Source organism: Eulemur rufifrons, chromosome 17 (assembly GCF_041146395.1).
Source record: "Eulemur rufifrons isolate Redbay chromosome 17, OSU_ERuf_1, whole genome shotgun sequence".
Taxonomy (NCBI): Eukaryota; Metazoa; Chordata; class Mammalia; order Primates; family Lemuridae; genus Eulemur; species Eulemur rufifrons.
This window is the reverse complement of record NC_090999.1, coordinates 29,229,676-29,252,079: the sequence shown is the minus strand read 5'-3', so window position 1 is coordinate 29,252,079 and position 22,404 is coordinate 29,229,676. Positions and strand designations below refer to the sequence as shown.

The 22,404-nt window shown below is 37.0% G+C and overlaps 1 protein-coding gene across 3 annotated transcripts in view; it reads left to right on the top strand.

The window, feature by feature from the left end:
• Positions 1–14,932, top strand: part of PAIP1 (poly(A) binding protein interacting protein 1) — a 32,054-nt gene extending 17,122 nt beyond the window's left edge. For 2 of the 3 annotated variants that reach the window (XM_069492685.1, XM_069492684.1), the window contains exons 5-11: positions 1,429–1,540; positions 3,588–3,713; positions 4,885–4,991; positions 5,528–5,645; positions 6,415–6,469; positions 11,221–11,314; positions 13,752–14,070. In XM_069492685.1, coding sequence (XP_069348786.1) covers positions 1,429–1,540; positions 3,588–3,713; positions 4,885–4,991; positions 5,528–5,645; positions 6,415–6,469; positions 11,221–11,314; positions 13,752–13,845 — 706 coding nt within the window. In that variant the 3' untranslated portion in view covers positions 13,846–14,070. Of the gene's footprint in view, positions 1–1,428; positions 1,541–3,587; positions 3,714–4,884; positions 4,992–5,527; positions 5,646–6,414; positions 6,470–11,220; positions 11,315–13,751 lie in introns of all 3 variants that reach the window. The other variant, XM_069492683.1, reaches the window with a different exon arrangement.
• The last annotated feature ends 7,472 nt before the right edge of the window (positions 14,933–22,404 follow it).

The following is a 22,404-nucleotide window of genomic DNA, read 5'->3' as shown; positions in this document are numbered from 1 at the left end:
TACAAAAATTATCTGGGCGTGGTGGTATGAGCCTGTAGTCCCAGCTACTCAGGATGCTGAGGTAGGAGAATCACTTGAGCCCAGGAATTTTAGCTTGCAGTGAGCTATGATGATACCACTGCACTCTAGCCAGGGCAAAGAGTGAGACTCTGTCTCAAAAAAAACAAAACACTGATCTCTTCCAATATTAACTAGAGTGTTCTATCCATAAATATCCCAGCTTTTTTTTTTTTTCTGATGAAGAATTTAATATGTACAACAAGGTAACAAATATCTTACTGCATCTGACTTACTACATCTGAGGCATGGTACTCAGTTAATACAGCTTGTAAGCATTGGAATTGGCTACATAGGCACCATAAGTTACACTGGGTTTATGGCTGGCTCACAAACTGACCCAAGGTAAATTCTTGAGCAAGAAGTGATTTCTTTTTTCTTCATTACAAATTTTTTACAAAGCCAACCTAAATTGGCTATATGGGGAAGCCATTTCGTCTCAATAGCTCTTCCCTTTTTCTTTAAAAGAAAAACTGTCAACCATTTTATATAAAATGACTCCTAGAGTTTTCTCACCGCCTTATCAATAAAGATAAATACTTAACACCAAAGTGATAAACTTTTACAGTCCACATTTTGGACTGCAAAAATCCACCTTAGTGACAGCAGCCAACATCATAATTATACTGAACAAAGGCAGTGACAGGCATATTGTGATTAGTTTAGGTACCCTGTAGGAACTATGACAATAAGCGCCAGGAGAATTTATTTTTGTTACCTCTGAGGCAAATAGGCGAAGTCAGGGGAAAATAAAGCAAGGAAAATTCAGTTGTTTGAAGCCCTCAGTCTCCATTGGAAATAGAGACCAAATCAATTGCTTTCTGTGTTGTGGTTTTAATTGGGGAATTATTTCCTCATATTAATAATTCCCTGATCTGTGTACTGGAAGTTACAAGGGTAATGGGCTTGACTTAAGAATTCACTTTATTTTCAGTTTAGTTGGAGGCCATCTATATATATTTAAGGATATGTTTCAAAGTTCTAATATGCAAAAAAATTTTATAGGGACAGTTTAGGTAAAATCAATGATTATCAAAAAGCCTATAAGACAAATAAGGTGAGGCTTCTTTTTTTCCCCCTTTTTGGTCCCAGTATGCCATGAACCTCATGACATTATGTTGCTTAAACATATTACCAATTTGATAAGAATAGTTGAAAATAAAACTATTAGTTTCTTGAAACTGGGAGTCTTAGTGTGAAAAGACGCTGTATATTCTAGCCTCTACAATAGACAGAAGCACTTTATTATAGAAAGTCAGGTTGTTGGGACATCATACTTGCCTCTATTGCTGTGAATAACCAAACTGACAAGTGGTCATCTTGTTTGACTATTTAAAAAACGTGAGATTATAAAAGATATGTCTTTATTAGATGTCGGACTGAATATGAAGTTAAAGATCAAGCTGCAAAAGGGGATGAAGTTACTCGAAAACGATTTCATGCATTTGTGCTCTTTCTGGGAGAGCTTTATCTTAACCTGGAGGTAAGCAATTTTTCTTTTAAATACTAACACGGCCTAGGAACATAAGTTGACCTCCATGAGGAATTTGTGTTCACATTATACTTTTACAATACTAAGAATGAAATGAAAGAGGGGGGAATGGGAGAGAAAGAACATGTTTCAGCATCTACTCATGGTAGTATCTATGTTCTAATGGACATCTGTAACATTTATTTCTCCTGCTCATGGGCAGGATGTTGGAAAGTAATTACTGAGCTTTTTAAAGTCTTTATGTACTTTTAGGAAGCTGTGTTTACATGTAACTTGAAGCTCTTGAGGTATCGACAGCGATACCTTTTGAGTCCTTGCGTCATAAATGTTAACACATTTAGTACATTGACTTTCAGATGGTGGCTCAAAGCAACTTTGCAGAACACAATCTTTTGAGTGAAGAGAGAGACTAGAGTTTCTGACTTTTTACCCTAATTCTCCTAGAATAGTTCTTTTAAAATATTTTTTACTTATTTTTTTAATTGACAAAATTATATGATTTACCACATAGTTTGATATATGTATACAATGAAATGGTTAAATCAAGCTGTTTAACATGCATCACCTCACATACATGTTTTTTGTGGGACGAGCGCTTAACCTAATTTCAATTTTCAAGTATATGGTATATTAACTATAGTCATGATGATGTACAACAGATCTCTTGAACTTATTCCTCCTCTTTAACTGAAATTTTATGTCCTTTGACCAACATCTCCCCAATCTCCCTACCCCCCAAAAGTAGTTCTTTTGTCCTATTTTATATATTAATCTTCCACATAAAATGCATTTGTACAGAGTCTACAGCTAAACGTGTTTGTAAATTTAGGTGGTATACTTTACTCAAGCATATGCTTGTTAGTAGGTAGTGTAAGTGCTGAATAAATTATAATACTATGTAATGGACTTGTTGAGATTTTTTTTTTGATTAGTTAATCCCATATATAGATTTATACCTTCTTAAACCCTGACTTGAACTTAATTTCATAAACACCATAATATCAGAAACATAAGACAGGTGAATCCACCATCAAATGTGCATCTCACCTAGTGTATCTAAAAGGTCTCTGTCTAGTCCAGTGTCTAACTTACTATCCCTTTTTATTACAGGTCTACTTAATTTTTTTAAAAAATCTCATCCCTTATGCTATTTCAGTCTAATTTTTTTTTTTTTTTTGAGACAGAGTCTCGCTCTGTTGCCCGGGCTAGAGTGAGTGCCGTGGCGTCAGTCTAGCTCACAGCAACCTCAAACTCCTGGGCTTAAGCGATCCTACTGCCTCAGCCTCCCGAGTAGCTGGGACTACAGGCATGCGCCACCATGCGCGGCTAATTTTTTGTATATATATATTTTAGTTGTCCATATAATTTCTTTCTATTTTTGGTAGAGACGGGGTCTCGCTCTTGCTCAGGCTGGTCTCGAACTCCTGACCTCGAGCGATCCACCCGCCTCGGCCTCCCAGAGTGCTAGGATTACAGGCGTGAGCCACCGCGCCCGGCCCAGTCTAATTTTTGTATAAGCCAAAATAACACTCTAAAATGTGGCTTAAATGAAGAGTCATTTTAAAAATGCTGATGAGCATTTCCTATATGGAAGTAATGATGCCAGGTCTGTGGAGAGTATAAAGATTAAGGCATCATTCCTACACCTATAATTTCTCTACCCGATGAAATAAGATATATATACCACTCTAAATTAGAAAATATTTAGTGTAAAAAGCAGAATAAAATGCTATGTGTTCAAAGAAGGTAGTTAGGTTACACTAGAGGATGCTTTATGAAGCAGTAACATCAAAGTGGGCTTAAATTATCTGACCATATGTGTGATAAATGGTAAATTTTACCCATGGTTTACCGGTTTTATTAGAGGTTTTAGTTACATACAAAGTAATTCTAACTAATTCTGTAAAGACGTTGGAGTGTGTTCCTATGATTTTTGTATTTAACTAAAACACTTATTTTTCCAACACTTTGTTAGACCATTTATATATCTGTATCATATTTTGGCATCCTTGCTTTTAATTTTCTTTTGTCCTAAAAGATCAAGGGAACAAATGGACAGGTTACAAGAGCAGATATTCTTCAGGTTGGTCTTCGAGAGTTGCTGAATGCCCTCTTTTCTAATCCTATGGATGACAACTTAATTTGTGCAGTAAAATTACTGAAGGTAGGTTTTTTAAAAAAATTTAACCATTTTACTCATTTAATTTATAATTTACAGGAAGGAAAGTATGTAGTACACAAATGAATTCAAGATTATTTAATTATTGACATTTCACTTTACTGTCAAATATATTGGAAAAGCAATATATGCTTAATGTTTAAGAAGCAAAACATGGAAGTCCTTCATCCCATCCCTATCTATAAATTCCCTCTTCTTCCTTTCTATATATGTGCTCTTATAAAATCTTATTGTTTTGTGACTTTTTTTTCCCTGCCACCTAGTGAAGGATCTTAGTTTTTTTTCCCATGACACACAGTTTTTACTCATTATTGAGTAACTTCCTACTATTACATTGTATGCATATGTTTATCCATTCCACAAATCTATAAGTATTTATCAAGGAACATTTGGATTACTTTCAGCTTAGCTACCGCAGCACTGCTAAGAATCTTTTCTCATGTCTTTATATATGCAAATATTTCTGTAGGTTAGATTCTTAAACATAGATTTGGTGAGTCAGTGAGAATGTGTTCTTCATGTGGACAAGTTATGGCAAATTTTCTTTCCAAGTGCTGAACCCTAGAGTGCATTTACATCAATGGTGAATGAGTACATCTTTCCCTATATCCTTATAGTGATGGATATAATCAGTCTTGGTTTTTGTTTTGTTATAAATGAGTAAAAACTAAAAGCTCCTTCTACTTTGCATTTTCCTGATCACTAATGAATTTAGGCAGTTCTTCATGCTTTTTAGCCATTTTTATTAGTTTCTGTGAATTTCCTGTTTAAATCCTTCAACTCATTTTTTTTTTCCTGATGGAGTTTGTTGTATGTGTTTTAATTCAGAGCTTCTATATTTGTTGCATGTTGCATATTTCAAAAAGTGGTATGTTCATTCAAACCTAATAGCCTATCTTTGTCATACAGGGAATATAACATTTATTATATATGTTATTGATAACCGATGATTAAAATTTTATAGTTCATTAGTTTCTTGCAGTCAAGGAAAACAGAGTATAGAGACCTCTTTATTAGAGGTAGAGAATAATTGAGAATAGTTATTATAACTTGCTAAATTCATCTTGCTCAGTGAATTCTTGAAGTATACTAATCTATCTTTTTAGAATTTCCGTATTCTGTCAATTCCTTATTTTACCAACACATGCTTTCTTAGTTGACAGGGTCAGTTTTGGAAGATGCCTGGAAAGAGAAAGGAAAGACTGATATGCAAGAAATTATTCAGAGAATTGAAAATGTTGTCCTAGATGCAAACTGCAGCAGGTAGGAAAAGAAGTCATGTAGATAGCCAGTAGGTCTCAATTTCTTGGTTTTCTTTAGAGGTTGTCTTCATAATCTGCTATAATTCATCAGGATAATTTAAATCTTACAGATCTACAGAAATATTTTCTTTAAAGGAATAATTTACCTATGGTTTCTGCTCACTGGCCATTTTTAGTCAGTTTTGTTTAGAAATTGAAAAAGTTAAGATGTTTTTATGTTAAGATGTAAGTCCAATGAAAAATAAAATGATTCAGACTTATTAAACAAATATTTGGGTGAAGTACTACTGTAAGTATAGTAAGACACACAAAAATGTTTGAAAGGTAGCTACTGCCTTAAGGACCATATAGTCAGTTATATGAAACAAATTTCAAGACTTTTTTTAAGTGAATTTATGTCATTTAGGAAATGTCAGAAAATCAAAGCACTGATGTACATGTTAAATTTAGGACATAAAGTTTTAAGAGTCTGGGGTGTTTCAGAGTCTGACACTTACAGTGGATATACTTTAACTCATTTTTTATTTTTGTCTGTAGAGATGTAAAACAGATGCTCCTGAAGCTTGTAGAACTCCGGTCCAGTAACTGGGGTAGAGTTCATGCAACTTCAACATACAGAGAAGCAACACCTGAAAATGATCCTAACTACTTTATGGTATGCCAGTGTTTTGCTTGTTGTTTGAATTCAACTTTGCAAGTTAGCTGAGCTATACAAAGCTATTTTCAGAGTTCAGTGCCTAATATCTCTCTTCACTGGCTTAGGTTGGCATGGCATCGAGCAGACCAGGTAAATTAAGAGAAGAGACCTAGAATTCTCCAGTGCTAGGGTGGACTGGAGAAAGATTTCATCCAAGGAGAAATTGATAAAGATTGGACTTGAGTGAGCACAGGGATGCCAGGAAGCAGTTTTTCCAGAGAATTCATAACTAAGGACCTGCATCTCCGACTGACTTTGCATGTTGTAGTAAAGTAAAATAAGAAAATAAAAAATGGTTACCAGGCCAGTGATGCCCTGAAGCTCCTAACATGACCAGACATAAAGCAACTATGTAGAAATGCTCCTCCAACCCCAGTCTTGGAAATTCTCCAACAAATGTGAATTCTTGAAGTGGTTAGGGGGAAACCACAGCTAAAAATGAGCTGACACTAAATCACGATGCACAACAGAACAGTTCACCATGAATGTGACAGACAATAGACAGCACAGTTAGAACCACAAGAGCTTGAGATAATAGAATGGAAATCTGAAAACCATAGACTTTCCCAATGAAGTGAAAATGGCAGCCAGGAAGTTAGCTTTTTTTGCTTTTTCTTGCATTATCAGGTGCAGATGAGTGACATCAGCCATGCTGCATTAATTGATATACTTTAAAAAAATCAATTCTAAAATGATTACATATTTTTATCACTTTGATTCATCCTAGAATGAACCAACATTTTATACATCTGATGGTGTTCCTTTCACTGCAGCTGATCCAGGTATGTTGTCTCACAGTCATTTCTTCCCACCCTCATTTTTTTGTTAAAGTAGTAAACCACAGAAAAACCACATCCTCACTGGCACAAAATTGTCGCTTTTTGACTTGTTCACATCATTCTAAAATGCTAAGGTAAAGATTTGTCTTATACAGGATATTTTTCATAGTGACCACTTGAACCATTTCAAATGAAAGTCTTAACTCCATATATAGTGTCTTGTCACTTTAATATTAGAGAATTGGAAGAATTCCTCAATTAATTAAGCAACCATTTTTATTTTATGTTTTCTGTTAGGTTTTTATACTCTTAAATTAACTTTCAAGTAATTTTGGAATGGAGGGGAAAGGTATTTCTAGTTCAATATAGTCAGCAACAGATATTAATATGGATTAATGCTTGTGAATACCAAGAATTACAGATTTCGTTAATATATGGCAGGTCAGAGTTAATTTAAAACCTAAATCTCTACACACTTCCCCTACAAGCAAGAGGGTCATTTATAGAAAGATCCCTTTGTGATAAATGGGACTGTAGGGTGAGGAAGAAATTTTTCCCATTTGGTACAAACTACATCTAGCTTGTGGTTGGATTTTTTCCATTTGTTTCCTCTGGATTGCAGGCATTGTTTTTTTTTTTTTTTTTTTTTTTTGAGACAGAGTCTCGCTTTGTTGCCCGGGCTAGAGTGAGTGCCGTGGCGTCAGCCTAGCTCACAGCAACCTCAAACTCCTGGACTTAAGCGATCCTACTGCCTCAGCCTCCCGAGTAGCTGGGACTACAGGCATGCGCCACCATGCCCGGCTAATTTTTTGTATATATATATATTTTAGCTGTCCATATAATTTCTTTCTATTTTTAGTAGAGACGGGGTCTCACTCTTGCTCAGGCTGGTCTCGAACTCCTGACCTCGAGCGATCCACCCGCCTCGGCCTCCCAGAGTGCTAGGATTACAGGCGTGAGCCACCGCGCCCGGCCTGCAGGCATTGTTTATCCTGTACCTCTAGCACAAAGAAGTTTCTTTCGGTTGAGGAAGTAGAATTACATAATAGGCCATGAGCATCTTCAGTGTTGCTAAATGTTGCTAAATTGTTTTCCAATATGATTATGCCACTTAATGTTCCCACCAGCAGCATATGATGGTTCCAGCTCCTCATTTCTGGCAATAATTCCTATTAGACTTAATGTGTCAGTCTGATTGTATTAAATTCTCTTGCTGTCATTTTATTTCCCTGACTACTAGTGATAATGAATTTCTTTTCCTGTTGACTGATGATTTCTTCCATTGAGAATTGCCCATTTGTACTATTTGTCCACATATCCGTTGGATCATTTGTCTGTCTTACTGATTTGTAATTTCTTATGTAGTCTAGAAAAAAGTGATTCTTAGTCAGCTGATGGTTTAACTTTTCCCAGTATATGGCTGTCTTTCCTTTTAGTTTAAAATATCTAAATATCTTATCGTATAGAACCTTTGGGTGTGTGTGTGGTTTTGTTTTTTTTGTTTGTTTTGTTTTGTTTTTGACAGAGTCACTCTTTGCCCGAGCTAGAGTGCCCCATGGCATCAGCCTAGCTCACAGCAACCTCGAACTCCTGGGCTCAAGCAATCCTACTGCCTCAGCCTCCTGAATAGCTGGGACTACAGGCATGCGCCACCATGTCTGGCTAATTTTTTATATATATATTTTTAGTTGTCCAGCTAATTTCTTTCTATTTTTTTTAGTAGAGACAGGGTCTCACTGTTGCTCAGGCTGGTCTCAAATGATCCTCCTGCCTTAGCCTCCCAGAGTGCTAGGATTACAGACATGAGCTACCACACCTGGCCTAGAACCTTTGGGTTTTAATGTAAACAAAATTTCTTTTTAAGAATGTTTTCTTACCACTATGAAATTCCATTTTATTCTGAAAATCTTTGCTTTTCATATTTACGTCTTTAATCTAAATCTACCTGACTTTTATATATGGGATATAGTAGGAATTAGACATCTTTTCCATAGTCTATAGTCTCAGCAATAGGTATTAGGTTATCCTTCCTCTTAGTTATAATAAACCCCCTCTATTGTGTACCACATAACTCCTCCGTAAACTTGTCTTACTCCTGTGTTTATTCATGTGGATATTTTGTCTTGTCTCTCTATACCAATACCACTCTTTATTATTATTACCTTACTGTAAGTCTTGCTATATCTGGTAAGACAAATCTTCTTTCTTACTCAAACTTACCTTGATTGACTTAGATTCTTTGTTTTTCATCTTTATCTAATCTGTTTAGCCTATCTTTTTATTTTTTTTTTCTTTTTTTTTTTTTTTTTTGTTGAGACAGAGTCTCACTTTGTTGCCCAGGCTAGAGTGAGTGCCGTGGCGTCAGCTTAGCTCATAGCAACCTCAGACTCCTCGGCTTAAGCGATCCTACTGCCTCAGCCTCCCGAGTAGCTGGGACTACAGGCATGCGCCACTATGCCCGGCTAATTTTTTCTATATAGATTTTTTTTTTTAGTTGTCCATATAATGTCTTTCTATTTTTAGTAGAGACGGGGTCTCGCTCAGGCTGGTCTCGAACTCCTGACCTTGAGCAATCCACCTGCCTCGGCCTCCCAGAGTGCTAGGATTACAGGCGTGAGCCACCGCGCCCGGCCCAGCCTATCTATTTCTAATGACTCATTTGTTTATAGAAATTCAGTCTTGTTTTTTCAGTTTCTTTTCAAGGAAAAGTAATATAGACAGCCAATAGATCTCAATTTCATGCTTTTTCTTTGTGGGTTGTGTTTTAATCTTCTATACTTCAGAGTAATTAAAATCTTACAGATCTACAGAAAAACCAAACTGAATTTTGTTTCTGCATTTTGTTCAAATTATCTTGACCTTTTCTCAAAGTTTAATTCTTTTCTCATCATTCTAAACATGCTTATTTTTGTTTTGTTTTATTATCTCTTTTAATTCTAACCCTGCTGTTATTTCTGATTATCACATATAAAAAATTATTTCCTTAACTCTCCTAAACTTATACTCAGAAATGATTTCAAACTTGCAGAAAAGTTGCAAAAGTCAAAATCATACAAAGAATATCCATTTGCCTTTTACCCAGATGTGCTTTTGTTAACAGTTATTTGCTTTGTCATTTGTGCTCTCTCCACACACTTTTCTAAATCACTTGAAGTTACATATATTATGATCATGTATGAATGCTTTCGTGCTTTAACTGTCTTTTTTTTTTTTTTTTTTTTTCCTTCACGAAAATGCTTTGTGGCTTGGATTGTGGAAACTTCCATCCAAAATGGTGGTACATTTGCTTCTGCCATGAGCCACAGCGGGTATCACTGACTTGGAACAAGTTTTTATTTTCATATCATAGGGGTCCTTTATGTAGGTAGTAGAAATTTGAGGTATAGGGCCATTGTTAAAAATTCTCTGGGGAACCAGTTCCTCCAGAATGCTATGCCTACGTTCTAAACCCAGGCAGAGGCAACCAAGTTTCCTTCCTATCTCTCTTATATAAAACACCACTGAGGTATTTTTCTGTTTTTTCCTGTTTCACCTTTGGCTTAAGATTCCAGCCTTTTGAAGGTCCCAGGTTTGTGCAGGATGAGGGTGGGCATGGAGCCATGGATTCCATCTTTCTGTTTCACATGGGCCTAAGACCTTGCTTTCTGACTTGTGCGTTTTAAATCTAAGCCCTTTAGTTACAGAGACCAACACCATCATTCAGCCTCCCAGCTGCAACAGCTGTAGTAGTTTATGCCTTTCAGTTCCTTTTTTGTCATCTGATGAGTTGAATTTTCTTTTTTGTGAATTCATCCATACATATAAAAGAATGTCTGTCTTAACCAGCACCTCAAGCCATTTGTAGCAGGAAGATTTTATGGTTAAAATTGTCTCTAAATTGTCAAAATTGGATATTGAAATATCACCAACCCTTGAAGCTGGAATTAATTTGCCAGAGACTCACAGTCTTGGGAAAACATGGTCTTTGCCCAGTCTAATGTAATTATAATATCCTTTTAAGATTTGAGTTATCTTCTGTTCATAAGAAACTTATTTTAAGGTAACTGATTTTATTAATAGTCTCAATATTACTATTTAGATTCATACTAATCTTAAAAGGTATTCAATAACTCTAAGACAGTTGGCAGGTGAAGAGTTATCACCTATATTACCTTTGAAGACCCAACAAAAGGAAAGTTGGTGGAGCTGAAACATACCAGGTAGTTGCCTTCCTAGTCTCTAAGGGAAGGAAAGAAAAGGAATCCCCTATGCTTAGAACCTTTCATAGGTTAACCTCATCTGAAAAACAGGGACCAATGCTGTTACCTGCTAGCCAGATACCTTACTTTACTTCCTTGTGGAGGAGGAATGGGGAAGCTGGAAACCAGGAGTATTAGATTAAAATCCTTTATGGAAGGCGTGTTCTTACCCAACAGTCATATCACCAGTATTTTGTCTGACAGAGAGCCCCAGTAGAGAGTGTAAACAGCACACATTGGCTGTGGAGTGTACTCTGGTATATTTGTGGCTTTGAATTCCAACTTATATTTAGAGTATTATATATAATTTTAAGAATTATAAGCATGTAGGGGAGCAAAAGGAAGCCAGTTAGAGTATAAGTCTTATAAAAGCAGTTTCTTCACATAACTGGGAGTTTACTGCTATTTAAACATTGAATCTACTTAAGTGAAAAGTCATAATAAATTTTAGGGGTAACTGGTCACTTCTTATGGGTTTTTTATAGCATTTCATTTTTCTCCTATGTTGTCTCATAGATTACCAAGAGAAGTATCAAGAATTACTTGAAAGAGAGGACTTTTTTCCAGATTATGAAGAAAATGGAACAGATTTATCAGGGGCTGGTGATCCGTAAGTTTTCCTTTGTTACTAACTTTCTGTGTCTCATTTGTAAATAGAGATCATACTAGAATAAAAGTAGCTCATGAAAGAATGGCATTTTGATTTGATGGTATCATTATATATTATATAGTATGCTTATATACTAAAAATTTTCAGAAAATCATGTTAAACTAAGACTGGTTGTTAAAAATCTATAGTCGAGGAAAAATAACTATATTAAAACATAACTTAAACATGCTTAAGTTATTTGTTAAGTTTATTTTTAAAAAACATTCTTTTATACCTAGACTTTAAGAAGCTCTGATGCTTTAAGATCCTAGGCAACTTCTGTGCTTGTTTCTATAAAATGGGATCAGGCATACCCCTCAGGTCTTTTTTTTTTTTGAGATTTGAATGAGAATACATAAAAAATACTTGATAGCCTTCTGGCACATAGTAAAAGGTTCAAATCTTAGCTGTTAGAGGATTAAGAGTAAAGAAAACGGATTACTATGTAAAAATATTTGGCCTGATAGATGTAAGTTATAGTCCTGTTCATTTACCTGTTTCTTCACCCATAATAAGTAAAGACACTCTTAATGTATTACTCACCGCCAGATTGTACTTCCCTTTCCTGATAGAAGGAACAGTAACTTGAGAGGTTTAGTCCCAGATCTATTGACAACTTGCATGTATTTGGACAAACTCCTTAGGTTCTTTTCTTCCTAATTCGGTGGGAGGTGGGGAGGAGAATAAATTACACCTGTGACTTCCTTTTCTAACATCCCATCTTGTGTGTTAAAGATTTTAAAAAGTGAGCCATCTTTATTCTAGTGACATTTTAATTATGGGTCGATTTAAGATCTAGAAATACAATGTTTCCATAGTTATATATACTAATTTAATAGAAAGTACAGGGATATAAGGACTCAGGCAGAAGTAGGAAAGTTCAGTCTTGCTTGGATATCACCATGGAACTTAAAGTTGTTCTTGGCGTCGAACTTCAGGTTACCCTCTTAAGATTTTGTTCAGTATGCTGTATATTCTCTTTAATGAGCTCATGGTTGTTTCAACACATGGCCTTGTGCTGGAAACAGGGAAGAAACAGAAAAAGATACGTCAGTAATTGGTAGGATTGGTAAGATAGTTTTGTCACACTTGTCAGAAGGGATCATTGCAGGCAAGCGGGACCCTGTAGACAGCATCATGTTGTAGAGGGAAAAGTATAAAGGGAAAAGATCTGGAGTTGAACAAAGTTCTGGCCCTGCCTCATACTTATCCAAATTTTATATTATTTAACCTCCTAGAATCTTCTTCCATCTTTAAAATGAAGAAAATAATTCCTATATTTTAAGATGACTATGGGAATTCAATAACAATATATATTAAATCCTTAATTAACACTTTAAATTCCACCACCACCACCACCCCCACCCCACCCCACCCACCCCGTATATAACTACGGTAAGCCTTGCTTTATACCCTTTTAAACTAGCCCGTAGTTGGAAAAAATCTGGAATAGATGTCCGAAAGTACTTCCGGCCAGGCAAGGTGGCTCATACCTGTAATCCTAGCACTCTGGGAGGCCAAGGTGGTAGGATGACTTGAGGTCACAAGTTCAAGACCAGCCTCAGCAAGAGTGAGGCCTTGACTCTACTAAAAATAGAAAGAAATTAGCCGAACAACTAAAAATAGAAAAAAAATTAGCCAGGCATGATGGCACATGCCTGTACTCCCAGCTACTCAGGAGGCTAAGGCAGGAGGATCGCTTGAGCCGAGGAGTTTAAGGTTGCTGTGAGCTAGGCTGACTCCATGGCACTCTAGTCCCCACAATAGAAACTTCCTATGAATGTCTTCTTTAGGAGTGTGACTAAACTGTTACTATGCTAATAACCTAGCAGGAATAACCCTTAAATAGACATAAAGCATTAATGCATCACTAAAGGCATATTTAAAATTATATTCTAGTTATAGTATAATTATTTATTGATAAGGTAAATTTATTAATATCAATCTTGAGCCCGCAGGTTTGTATGTCGAAACTTTGATTTAACTTCTAGGTTACAGAATTTAACATACCTAAAAGTATAGCAGAATCTTTAGCCACCATGGACTCAGTATAAAATTTCAGTCTTCAAATTAAGCATTTGGTTATCTGAAGACTGCCATTTATATAATCTAAAGTTAGGCTTGAGTTCTGTTGTAACTCAGTCTAGGAAAGTTATGTTACATTTTTTCCTGGCTTAGCATCTTAGACATCTTCTGAATTGAAAAACTTATTGAGGAGGAGGGAAGGAGCAAAAACCTCCCTAATGGGTACAGTGAACACTATTTGAGTGATGGGCACACTTACAGCTGTGACTCAAGTATTACAAAAGCAATTCATGTAACCAAAAATGTTTGTACTCCTTTAATATTTTGAAATTAAAAAAAATAAAAACATGAATCATTTTTGTTTCTTTTACAGATACTTGGATGATATTGATGATGAGATGGACCCAGAGATAGAAGAAGCTTATGAAAAGTTTTGTTTGGAATCAGAGCGTAAGCGAAAACAGTAAAGTTAAATTTCAGCATATCAGTTTTATAAAGCAGTTTAGGGTACAGTGATTTAGCAGAACACAGGAAAGCAAGAAAATGTGTCACACTTATACCAAATTAAGGATGTTGAGTTATGTTACTAATGTATGCAACTTTAATTTTGTTTAACACTATCTGCCAAAATAAACTTTATTCCCTATAACTTAATGTGTATATATATATAATAGTTTATTATGTACAGTTAATTCCACTGTTTTGGCTGCAATAAAATCGATTTTGAAATAAATGAAATGTTGAATTTTGCTAGCTGGTTAGATGCTTATCCTTTAAATTCTACTTTTGAAGGGGAAAAGTCTTAGTCTGGAAATACATATTACTGCAAAAATGTAGCATCTCTTTAAGGTAAGAGTATTATAGCTTTCATTTTAGTTTGATATTTAATGTCTCAATAAATTAAATTTCAAATATGAATCAGAATCATGAAAGTCTAGCACTAAAGTCTTGGAATATATCATTAACAACTGATTTACATATGCAGATGCTGTTGATACCAAGGGCTTTTAAATGTCATTAAAGAAAGACTTAGAGAATTCCCAGCTAAATGACCAAGACTCTTCACTGAGAATTTATTCCAATTCTAGAACTGTTTTTTTTTGTACCTGACTAATTTCATTACCCTAAGGCGTAGAACATTATCTGCTTTGTTTATATGGCTTTCTCATTTTTATTTTGTAGCATGGGTTGCATTGACTTTTTTACTAGAAAATTTTACTAGATATTTGTCATTCAAGTTTTCATCTGCTTTATAATTGATACACCTTGAAGATCACTTTTCTAATACTTTTATTATGTGGTACCACCTCAGCCCTATTTAATATTTTTACCTAATGTCAAATCTTTTTTCAACTAACTAAAAAATAAAACTTATGTACAAAAGTATTGCTTGTAAATATGCATGTAAATAGTTCTGTTAATAACCCACTGTTTTACATTTGGTACATCTGTGTCTGCTAATACAGTTAGGTTTCTCACTTTTCAGCTTGTTTGTTCAGTCTGAATTAAAATTAGACTTTGAAAATAAAACCTAAATAGTTCTGTTTCCTCTAAGGTTGAAGTGGCATTCTGGTATTTTAAAGAATTCACTGTTGAACTTGTTTATATTACATAAATTAAAGGTTTGATATCAGAGAAACTGTCTTAAGCTAGAAGATATTCTATTCAGTGTCTCAATAAGAATTTAATAACAGGTCTACCCAGGAAAAACTAGCAAATATATAAAACATTAAAACTCTAAGATTTCATATTATAAAGGGGAGTGTGTGTGTGTGTGTGTGTGTGTGTGTATATATATAATTGGGGTTTTTGGAAGTTATGATAGTCAGAATTCTCTTTTTCAAAATGTCTCCTGTAACCTGGTGGCTATTATCATAACCTGCAGTTCTCTAAAGATGGAGTTTACTATAAATGTTGGAGTGGGAGGAGGTGTAGGAAAGGGGGCAGTACAGTAGACCAGGGGCCAAGGAATACTAACTACATATACTTCAAACTTCTAACAGTTGCTCTGTGAATAACCAACCATTTGTCCACTAGCTCATTGTCACCAACTGCTGCTCGGTGGCTACCAACAGGATTGATACTCCAGTTATTACTGCTGCTTAAACCACCCATACACAACGTTATAAGCTAACCATTTTATTATGCTTATGGGTTCTGTGGTTCAGGGCACAATGGGGATGGGTTTTCTCTATTCCATAATGTCTGAGGCCTAGGCTAGGAAAACTAAGGACTTGGGGGGTGTGATTTGAACAACAGGGGGCTGTAATCATCTGGAAGTTGTCTTCTCAAATGGCTGGTGACTAGACTGAGGTGACTCGAAGCCAAGACTAGATCTGAATTGTTGACCAGAGCATCTACACTTGTCTTCTCATGGCTTGGGCTGGTACGTCTCAGCATGTCCGCTGGATTCTTAGAAGGGGAGTTCAAAAAGACCCAGAACGAAGCTGCTTATGAAGTCATGCAGCATTACTTCCACTACATTCTCTAGGTACTAAGCAAGTCACTAAAGCCATATCAAATAGGAGACCCTCGAGTATGTGGACATGTTTTAAGACTGCACTGGTACATAATGAAAGGAAGAGTTGGCCCTGTGCCACAATCGTTGGCCTTTAGGATTGCCACGTCTTCAGCAGGAGTGTGTCAAGTCTTTAGTACAGATTATTAGTACAGGTCTTCAATGAGCAAGGACACACAGTTGCCAGTAAATGTCATAGTCTTGTGCTCTGGCAACAAAACATAAATATGGGTCATAACCTGGCAGTCATGTCATCAATTCAGACTCTGTTACATCATTAGTGCTTTCCAGCCAAAGGCACCAGAAACATACCTATACCTGAACATATTGGGTTTATTGTTGTAGTGAGAGAAAACATACACCTTGGAACTGTGAGGTGTATCAGTAAGACGGTGTTCGAAAACTATGGTAGGATTTGGGTTTTGGTTGGATAATTGGGGGACAATCTAAGACACTAGAGGTTAACTCTAGACAGCATTGTCAGCACAAGTAATTCTATAATTAGGTATTTCATTAAATCTTATCTATAGGGAAGACAGATGAGTATGGATTAAGTTGTACGTGTTTAGAAAAAAGATCAGTCACATTTAGTGAGAGGAGGATGTTTGGTATGAAAGTAAAAAACTGTCCAGTACCAAAAGTCGGCTTGAACTGAAAATAAGGCAGCTCTACAATTAGGTTGAAGCTAGCTGCAAAGTTAACAGGAAATGTTTCTTCCAAGGTACTTGGGGGGATATCCAGTTGCTAAACCGCCCTCATCTCATGACAGCACCTAATCCCTAGTTAATTCCCGCTTCTCCTAATCTTGCTGCAGAAACAGCATCCAACCCAGAAACAGGTCTTCCTTCCCCTTACAGTTTGCTCAGAATCCAGCAGGAACCCAAACCTTACCAAAGATGGTGCCCTTTGCCCCCTTGTGGAATGTACCATCTTCAGTTCTTGTGGTTCCCTTGTTTGCAAGTCAATAAATGATTTTGTCAGCAGATAGGCTTAAGCCTGGTGGTCTTTGGTTGAGTAGATGTTAGCAGGCATAAATAAGCTCATGTATGCTGCTGCCCTATTGTGTTGGCCTGGCAAGACACCAAACCTGAATGAGCCCAACACAGCCTCTGATCCTTGCAGCCGGAGGTCATGTTTCTGCTATGTTTGTACCACTATAAATTCATGGTCACAACTTTCAGTTAGGCTGTCCGTGCTGCCAACAATCTTACTGTGTTTCTCTCTTTATCTTTTATTTGTTTCTAAATCCTCTCCACTCCAACAGTCCTTTATAACCTGATTGCTTCATGGGTGCGCAGGGGCGGGGAAGCCTGAGACGAATGTATACAAATGCATCTGCGTTCACTTCATCCCTCTTCTTCCTGTACAGTAAGAATCCCTCCTATTAGAGGGCAATTATTCAACATGTGCTGGAATCCTGTCTCTCTCTCGTGAACTCTATTGTTCCTTGGTCTGCATTTTTTATTTTTCTCCATTGGCTCTTTGCATGAGCTGTTGAACATGCCATTCCTCTCATCAAAAGAAATCTGGTGGCTGGGTGTGGTGGCTCACAACTGTAATCCTAGCACTTTGGGAGGCCGAGGTGGGAGAATCACTTGAGGGCAGGAGGAGTTTGAGACCAGCCTGGGCAAAATAGCAAAACCCTGTCTTTACAAAATTTTTTTAAAAAAATTAGCCGGGTACAGTGGCATATGTCTGTAGTTCTAGCTGCTTGGAAGGCTGAGGCAGGAGGGTTGCTTTAGGCCAGGATTCGAGGCAGTAGGTGAGCTACGATCACACCGCTGCACTCCAACTTGGGTGACAGAGACCTTGTCTCAAAAAAAATAAAATAAAATATGGCCCTCATTTCTCTCCAACAACAGTCCTGTGTCTGCTTCATGACTTCTCAGGTGTTGTCCCATTTTTTCCATTTGCTTTTCAAACCTATTAAGGCTTCTGCCCTCACTGTGGCCTTCACTAGAGTCACCGGTGACCTCTATATCACTAAATCCAGTAAACACTTCTTTTAGTTTGTCCTCTGGCAATACATGACATTATCAGTGACACCAAAATTGAAAACCTCTAGGCATCTAAGACACAATAACTTGCTTTATATCTTTATGCTGTTACTCCTCAATGGTGTTGTGGGCTTCTCTACCAATATGTAGTCTGTACATATTGATGTGCTTCCACGTTCAACCCTATGCGTTCTTTATGTCACAATATTTTTGTACTATTTCATCTTCTGTAGCTTCAGTTAGGAGCTATCAGTCAGTGACCTCTAGATTTGTTCTATCTCCTAGTTCCAGACCTTTACTAACTTGCCATTTCCACCAGGTGGACTTAACAAAATTTAAACCATGTAATCCCTAAATTTGCTCTTCCTTGTATATCCCCCTCTCATCAATAATGCTGCCACCCATCCTCTTGCCCCAACCAGAACCCCTAGCACTGTTTTTGACTCCCATCTCTCCCTCAACATCCAGGTTCAATCATCACCAAGAATAGAGTGAATCTCCTGAATATTTCTAGGAGCTGTGTTCTCCATCTTTACTGCCCAGGTCCTGAATCCTGAGCTGCCATTATCTGTCCTGTTGCATTTTCAAAAGACATCTCCTGAGCTCTCCACATGAGCTCTTACATCCTACAATCCATTCTCCACTCAGCAGTTGCAGGAATCCTTCTAAAGTACAAATAGTATCACAAAACCCCTCTGCAGTAGACAGAATTTCTATATAGGAGTTTCTCAAAGATTGGAGGGGAAAAGATAGGGGTAGAATAGGACCTAAGTTAGCACTGTATAATACAAACTGATGTCACAGATCAATGAAAACATAGTTGTCTAAGGTTGCTTTTACTTACACTTCATGTAATATTGATCAATTTGCACATCAGCCATTTTATTTATTATTATTTTTTTGAGACAGGATCTCACTCTGTTGCCCAAGCTAGAGTGCAGTGGCATCATCATAGCTCACTGCAGCCTCCAACTCCTGGCTCAAGCAATCCTCCTGCCTCAGCCTCCCAAGTGGCTGGGACTATAGGTGTGTGATATGCCTGGTTAATTTTTTAAAAAATTTTCTGTAGAGACCAGCGTCTCGCTATTGCCCAGGCTGGTCTTGAGCTCCTGGCCTGAAGCGATCCTCCCACCTCTGCCTCCCAAAGTGCTGGGATTAAGCTTTTTTTTAAACAGAGCTAAATTTAGGGAGTTAGATTTCTTTCCATCCATTGGTGCTGTTTTCTTTGCTTAAAGACCTTGTAATAAACAATTATACCCCAATAAAGCTGTTTAAAAAACAACTTAGTCAAAGATAGGAACCTTTTCCTAATTTGGTATCAGAAAATATAAATCTTAAGATAAAGTCCATAAACGCATAATGATCAGGTCCCTGCCTACCTCTATAGCCCCACTGCAGGCTTCTTTTTCCTTAAGGCTTCTCTCTCCCCTCTAATCATGTTTAAACTACACTCGTTTTCTTTCAACCCTTTCAAGGAAAAATATCTTTCCCTTGGGCCTCAGGGCCTTAACACAGGGACCTTCCTCTGCTTAAAATATTCTCCATACTTTACTTAGCTAACACATACTTAAACTTCAGATTTCAGTGGAAATATTGCCTCAACCTAGATTAAATCTGCTTACTACAGGCATACCTCAGACAGAGATACTGTGGGTTTGGTTCCAGGTAACCACAATAAGCAAATATCACAAAGTGAGCTGGGAATTTTTTGGTTTCCCAATGCATGTAAAAGTTATGTTTATACTATACTGTAGTCTATTAAGTGTGCAATAGCATTATGCCTTAAAAAAAAAAAAGTACATACCTTAATTTAAAAATGCTTTATTGCAAAAAAAAAAAAAACAACAACAACAACAACCCTAATGATCAGCTGAGATTTCACGAGTCAGTCTTTTTACTGGTGAAGGGATTTGCCTTGTTGATTGTGCTGACTGATCAGGGTGCTAGTTACTGAAGGTTGGGGTGACTGTGGCAATTTATTAAAATAAGACAAGTCTTCCACATCAATTGACTCTTCCTTTCACAAAGGATTTCTCTGTAGCATGTGTTGCTGTTTGATAGCATTTTACCCACAGTAGAACTTCTTCCAAAATTGGAGTCCATACTCTTAAACCCTGCTGCTACTTTATCAGTGAAATTTATGTAACATGCTAAATCTCTGTTGTCATTTCAACAATGTTTACAGCATTTTCACTAGGAGTAGATTTCATCTCAAGAAAACACTTTCATTGCCCAAACTTAAGAAGCAACTCCTCATCCATTCACATTTTATCATGAGATTGCAGCAATTCAGTCACCTCTTCAGGCTCCACTTCTAATTCTAGTTCTCTTGTTATTTCCACCACATTTGCAGTTACTTCCTCCACTGAAGACTTGAACCCCTTAAAGTCACCCATGAGGGTTGGAGTCAACTTCTTCCAAGCGCCTGTTAATGTTGATATTTTGACCTCCTCCCATGAATCACAGATGTTCTTACTGGCATCCAGATGGTGAATCCTTTCCAGAAGTTTTTCAATTTCCTTTTCCCAGATCCATCAGAGGAATTACTATCTATAGCAGCTATAACCTTACAAAGTGTATTTCTTAAATTCTAAGACTTAAAAGTCAAAATTATTCCCTGACCTGTACACTGCAGAATGGCTGTTGTGTTAGGAGACATGAAAACAACATTCATTTCCTATACATCTCCATCAAAGCTCTTGGGTGTCCAGGTACATTGTCAATGAGCAGTAATATTTTGAAAGGAATCTTTTTCCAAGCAGTAGGTCTCAACAGTGGGCTTAAAATATTGAGTAAACCATGCTGTAAACAGATGTGCTGTCATCCAGGCTTTTCTAGATGACATTTGGCCATTTCTAGAGCACAGGCAGAGTCAATTTAGCATAATTTTTAAGGGCCCTAGAATTTTCAGAATGGTAAATGAGCATTGGCTTCAACTTAAAGTCACCAGCTACATTAGCCCCTAACAAGAGAGTGAGCTTGTCCTTTGAAGTTTTTAAGCGAGGCATTAACCTCTCATTTTTAGTTATGAAAGTGCTAGATGCATCTTTCCATGGAAGGCTGTTTCATCTATGGTGAAAATCTGTTTAGCATAGCCACCTTATTCAGTGATCTTAGCTAGATCTTCTGGATAACTTGCTGCAGCTTCTCCATCAGCACATACTGCTTCACCGTGCACTTTTATGTTCTGGAGATGGCTTCTTTCCTTAAACCTCATAAACCAACCTCTCCTAGCTTCCAACTTTTCTTCTGCAGCTTCCTCACCTCTCTCAGCTTTCATAGAATTGGAGAGAGTTAGGGCCCTTCTCTGGATTAGGTTTTGGCCTAAGGGAATGTTGTGGCTGGTTTGATCTTCTATCCAGACTTTTCTCCAGATCAGCAGTAAGACCGTTTTGCTTTCTTATCATGCGTGTGTTCACTGGAGTAGCACTTTTAGTTTCCTTCAAGGACTTGTACTTTGCATTCACATCTTAGCTTTTTGGCACAAGAGGCCTGAATTTCAGTCTATTTCAACATGCCTTCCTCCATAGGCTTAATCATTTCTAGCGTTTGATTTAAAGTGAGAGACATGTGACTCTTCCTTTTAATTGAACACTTAGAGGCCATGTAAAGTTGATTGGCCTAATTTGAATATTGTTGGGTCTCGGAATAGGGACCTCCTGAAGAGGGGAGAAGATGGGAAATGCCAGTCAGTGGAGCAGACACACACAATGTTTATCAATTCAGTTCACCCTGTTATATAAGTGTGGTTTGTGGTGTCCCAAAACAATTACAATAGTAACATCAAAGATCACTTATCACCGATCAACACAACGGATATAATAATGAAAAAGTTTAAAACATTGTGAGAATTACCAAAGTGTAACACAGACATGAAGCAAGCACATGCTATTGGAAAAATGGCACTGTGATAGACTTGCTCCAAACCAGGTTGCCACAAACCTTCATTTGTAGTAAACACAGTATCTGCAAAGTGCAATTATGCAAAGCACAATAAAATGAGATATGCCTGGATATCCTCTCACAAACCTCTGTATTTTATCTTGGGAACACTTACCACAACTGTGATCAAATGCTTATTTAGTCTTTTAATCTTTATCCCCCATCATCACCCCTAAGGAACTGGGCCTCCTTCCCTGCTTTATCCCCACCACGCCTAGAACAGACTCGACTCTCCGTAAATACGTGTTTAGTGGCAATAAATATGGCAGACACGTTTACTTGTCATTTTAGAAAAAAATAGTGCAGATACATAGTTGGAAACCTAATTTCTGATACCAAATTAGGAAAAAAAGAGGTGTCCATCTTTAGCCAAGTTTTTTAACAGTTTTACGGAGGTATAATTGTTGTTTAGATCTTTTAAATAACTATCACTCCACTAAAATCCACACTGCGGTTAGTTCTTGGCCGGACCATTCAAGAGGTCGGTCCTCACCAGTCTTTATTATCAAACAATCAGGTCGGACTTCCGTGAGATACCGGAAATAAAGACCAAAGAGTGGCGGACCTGA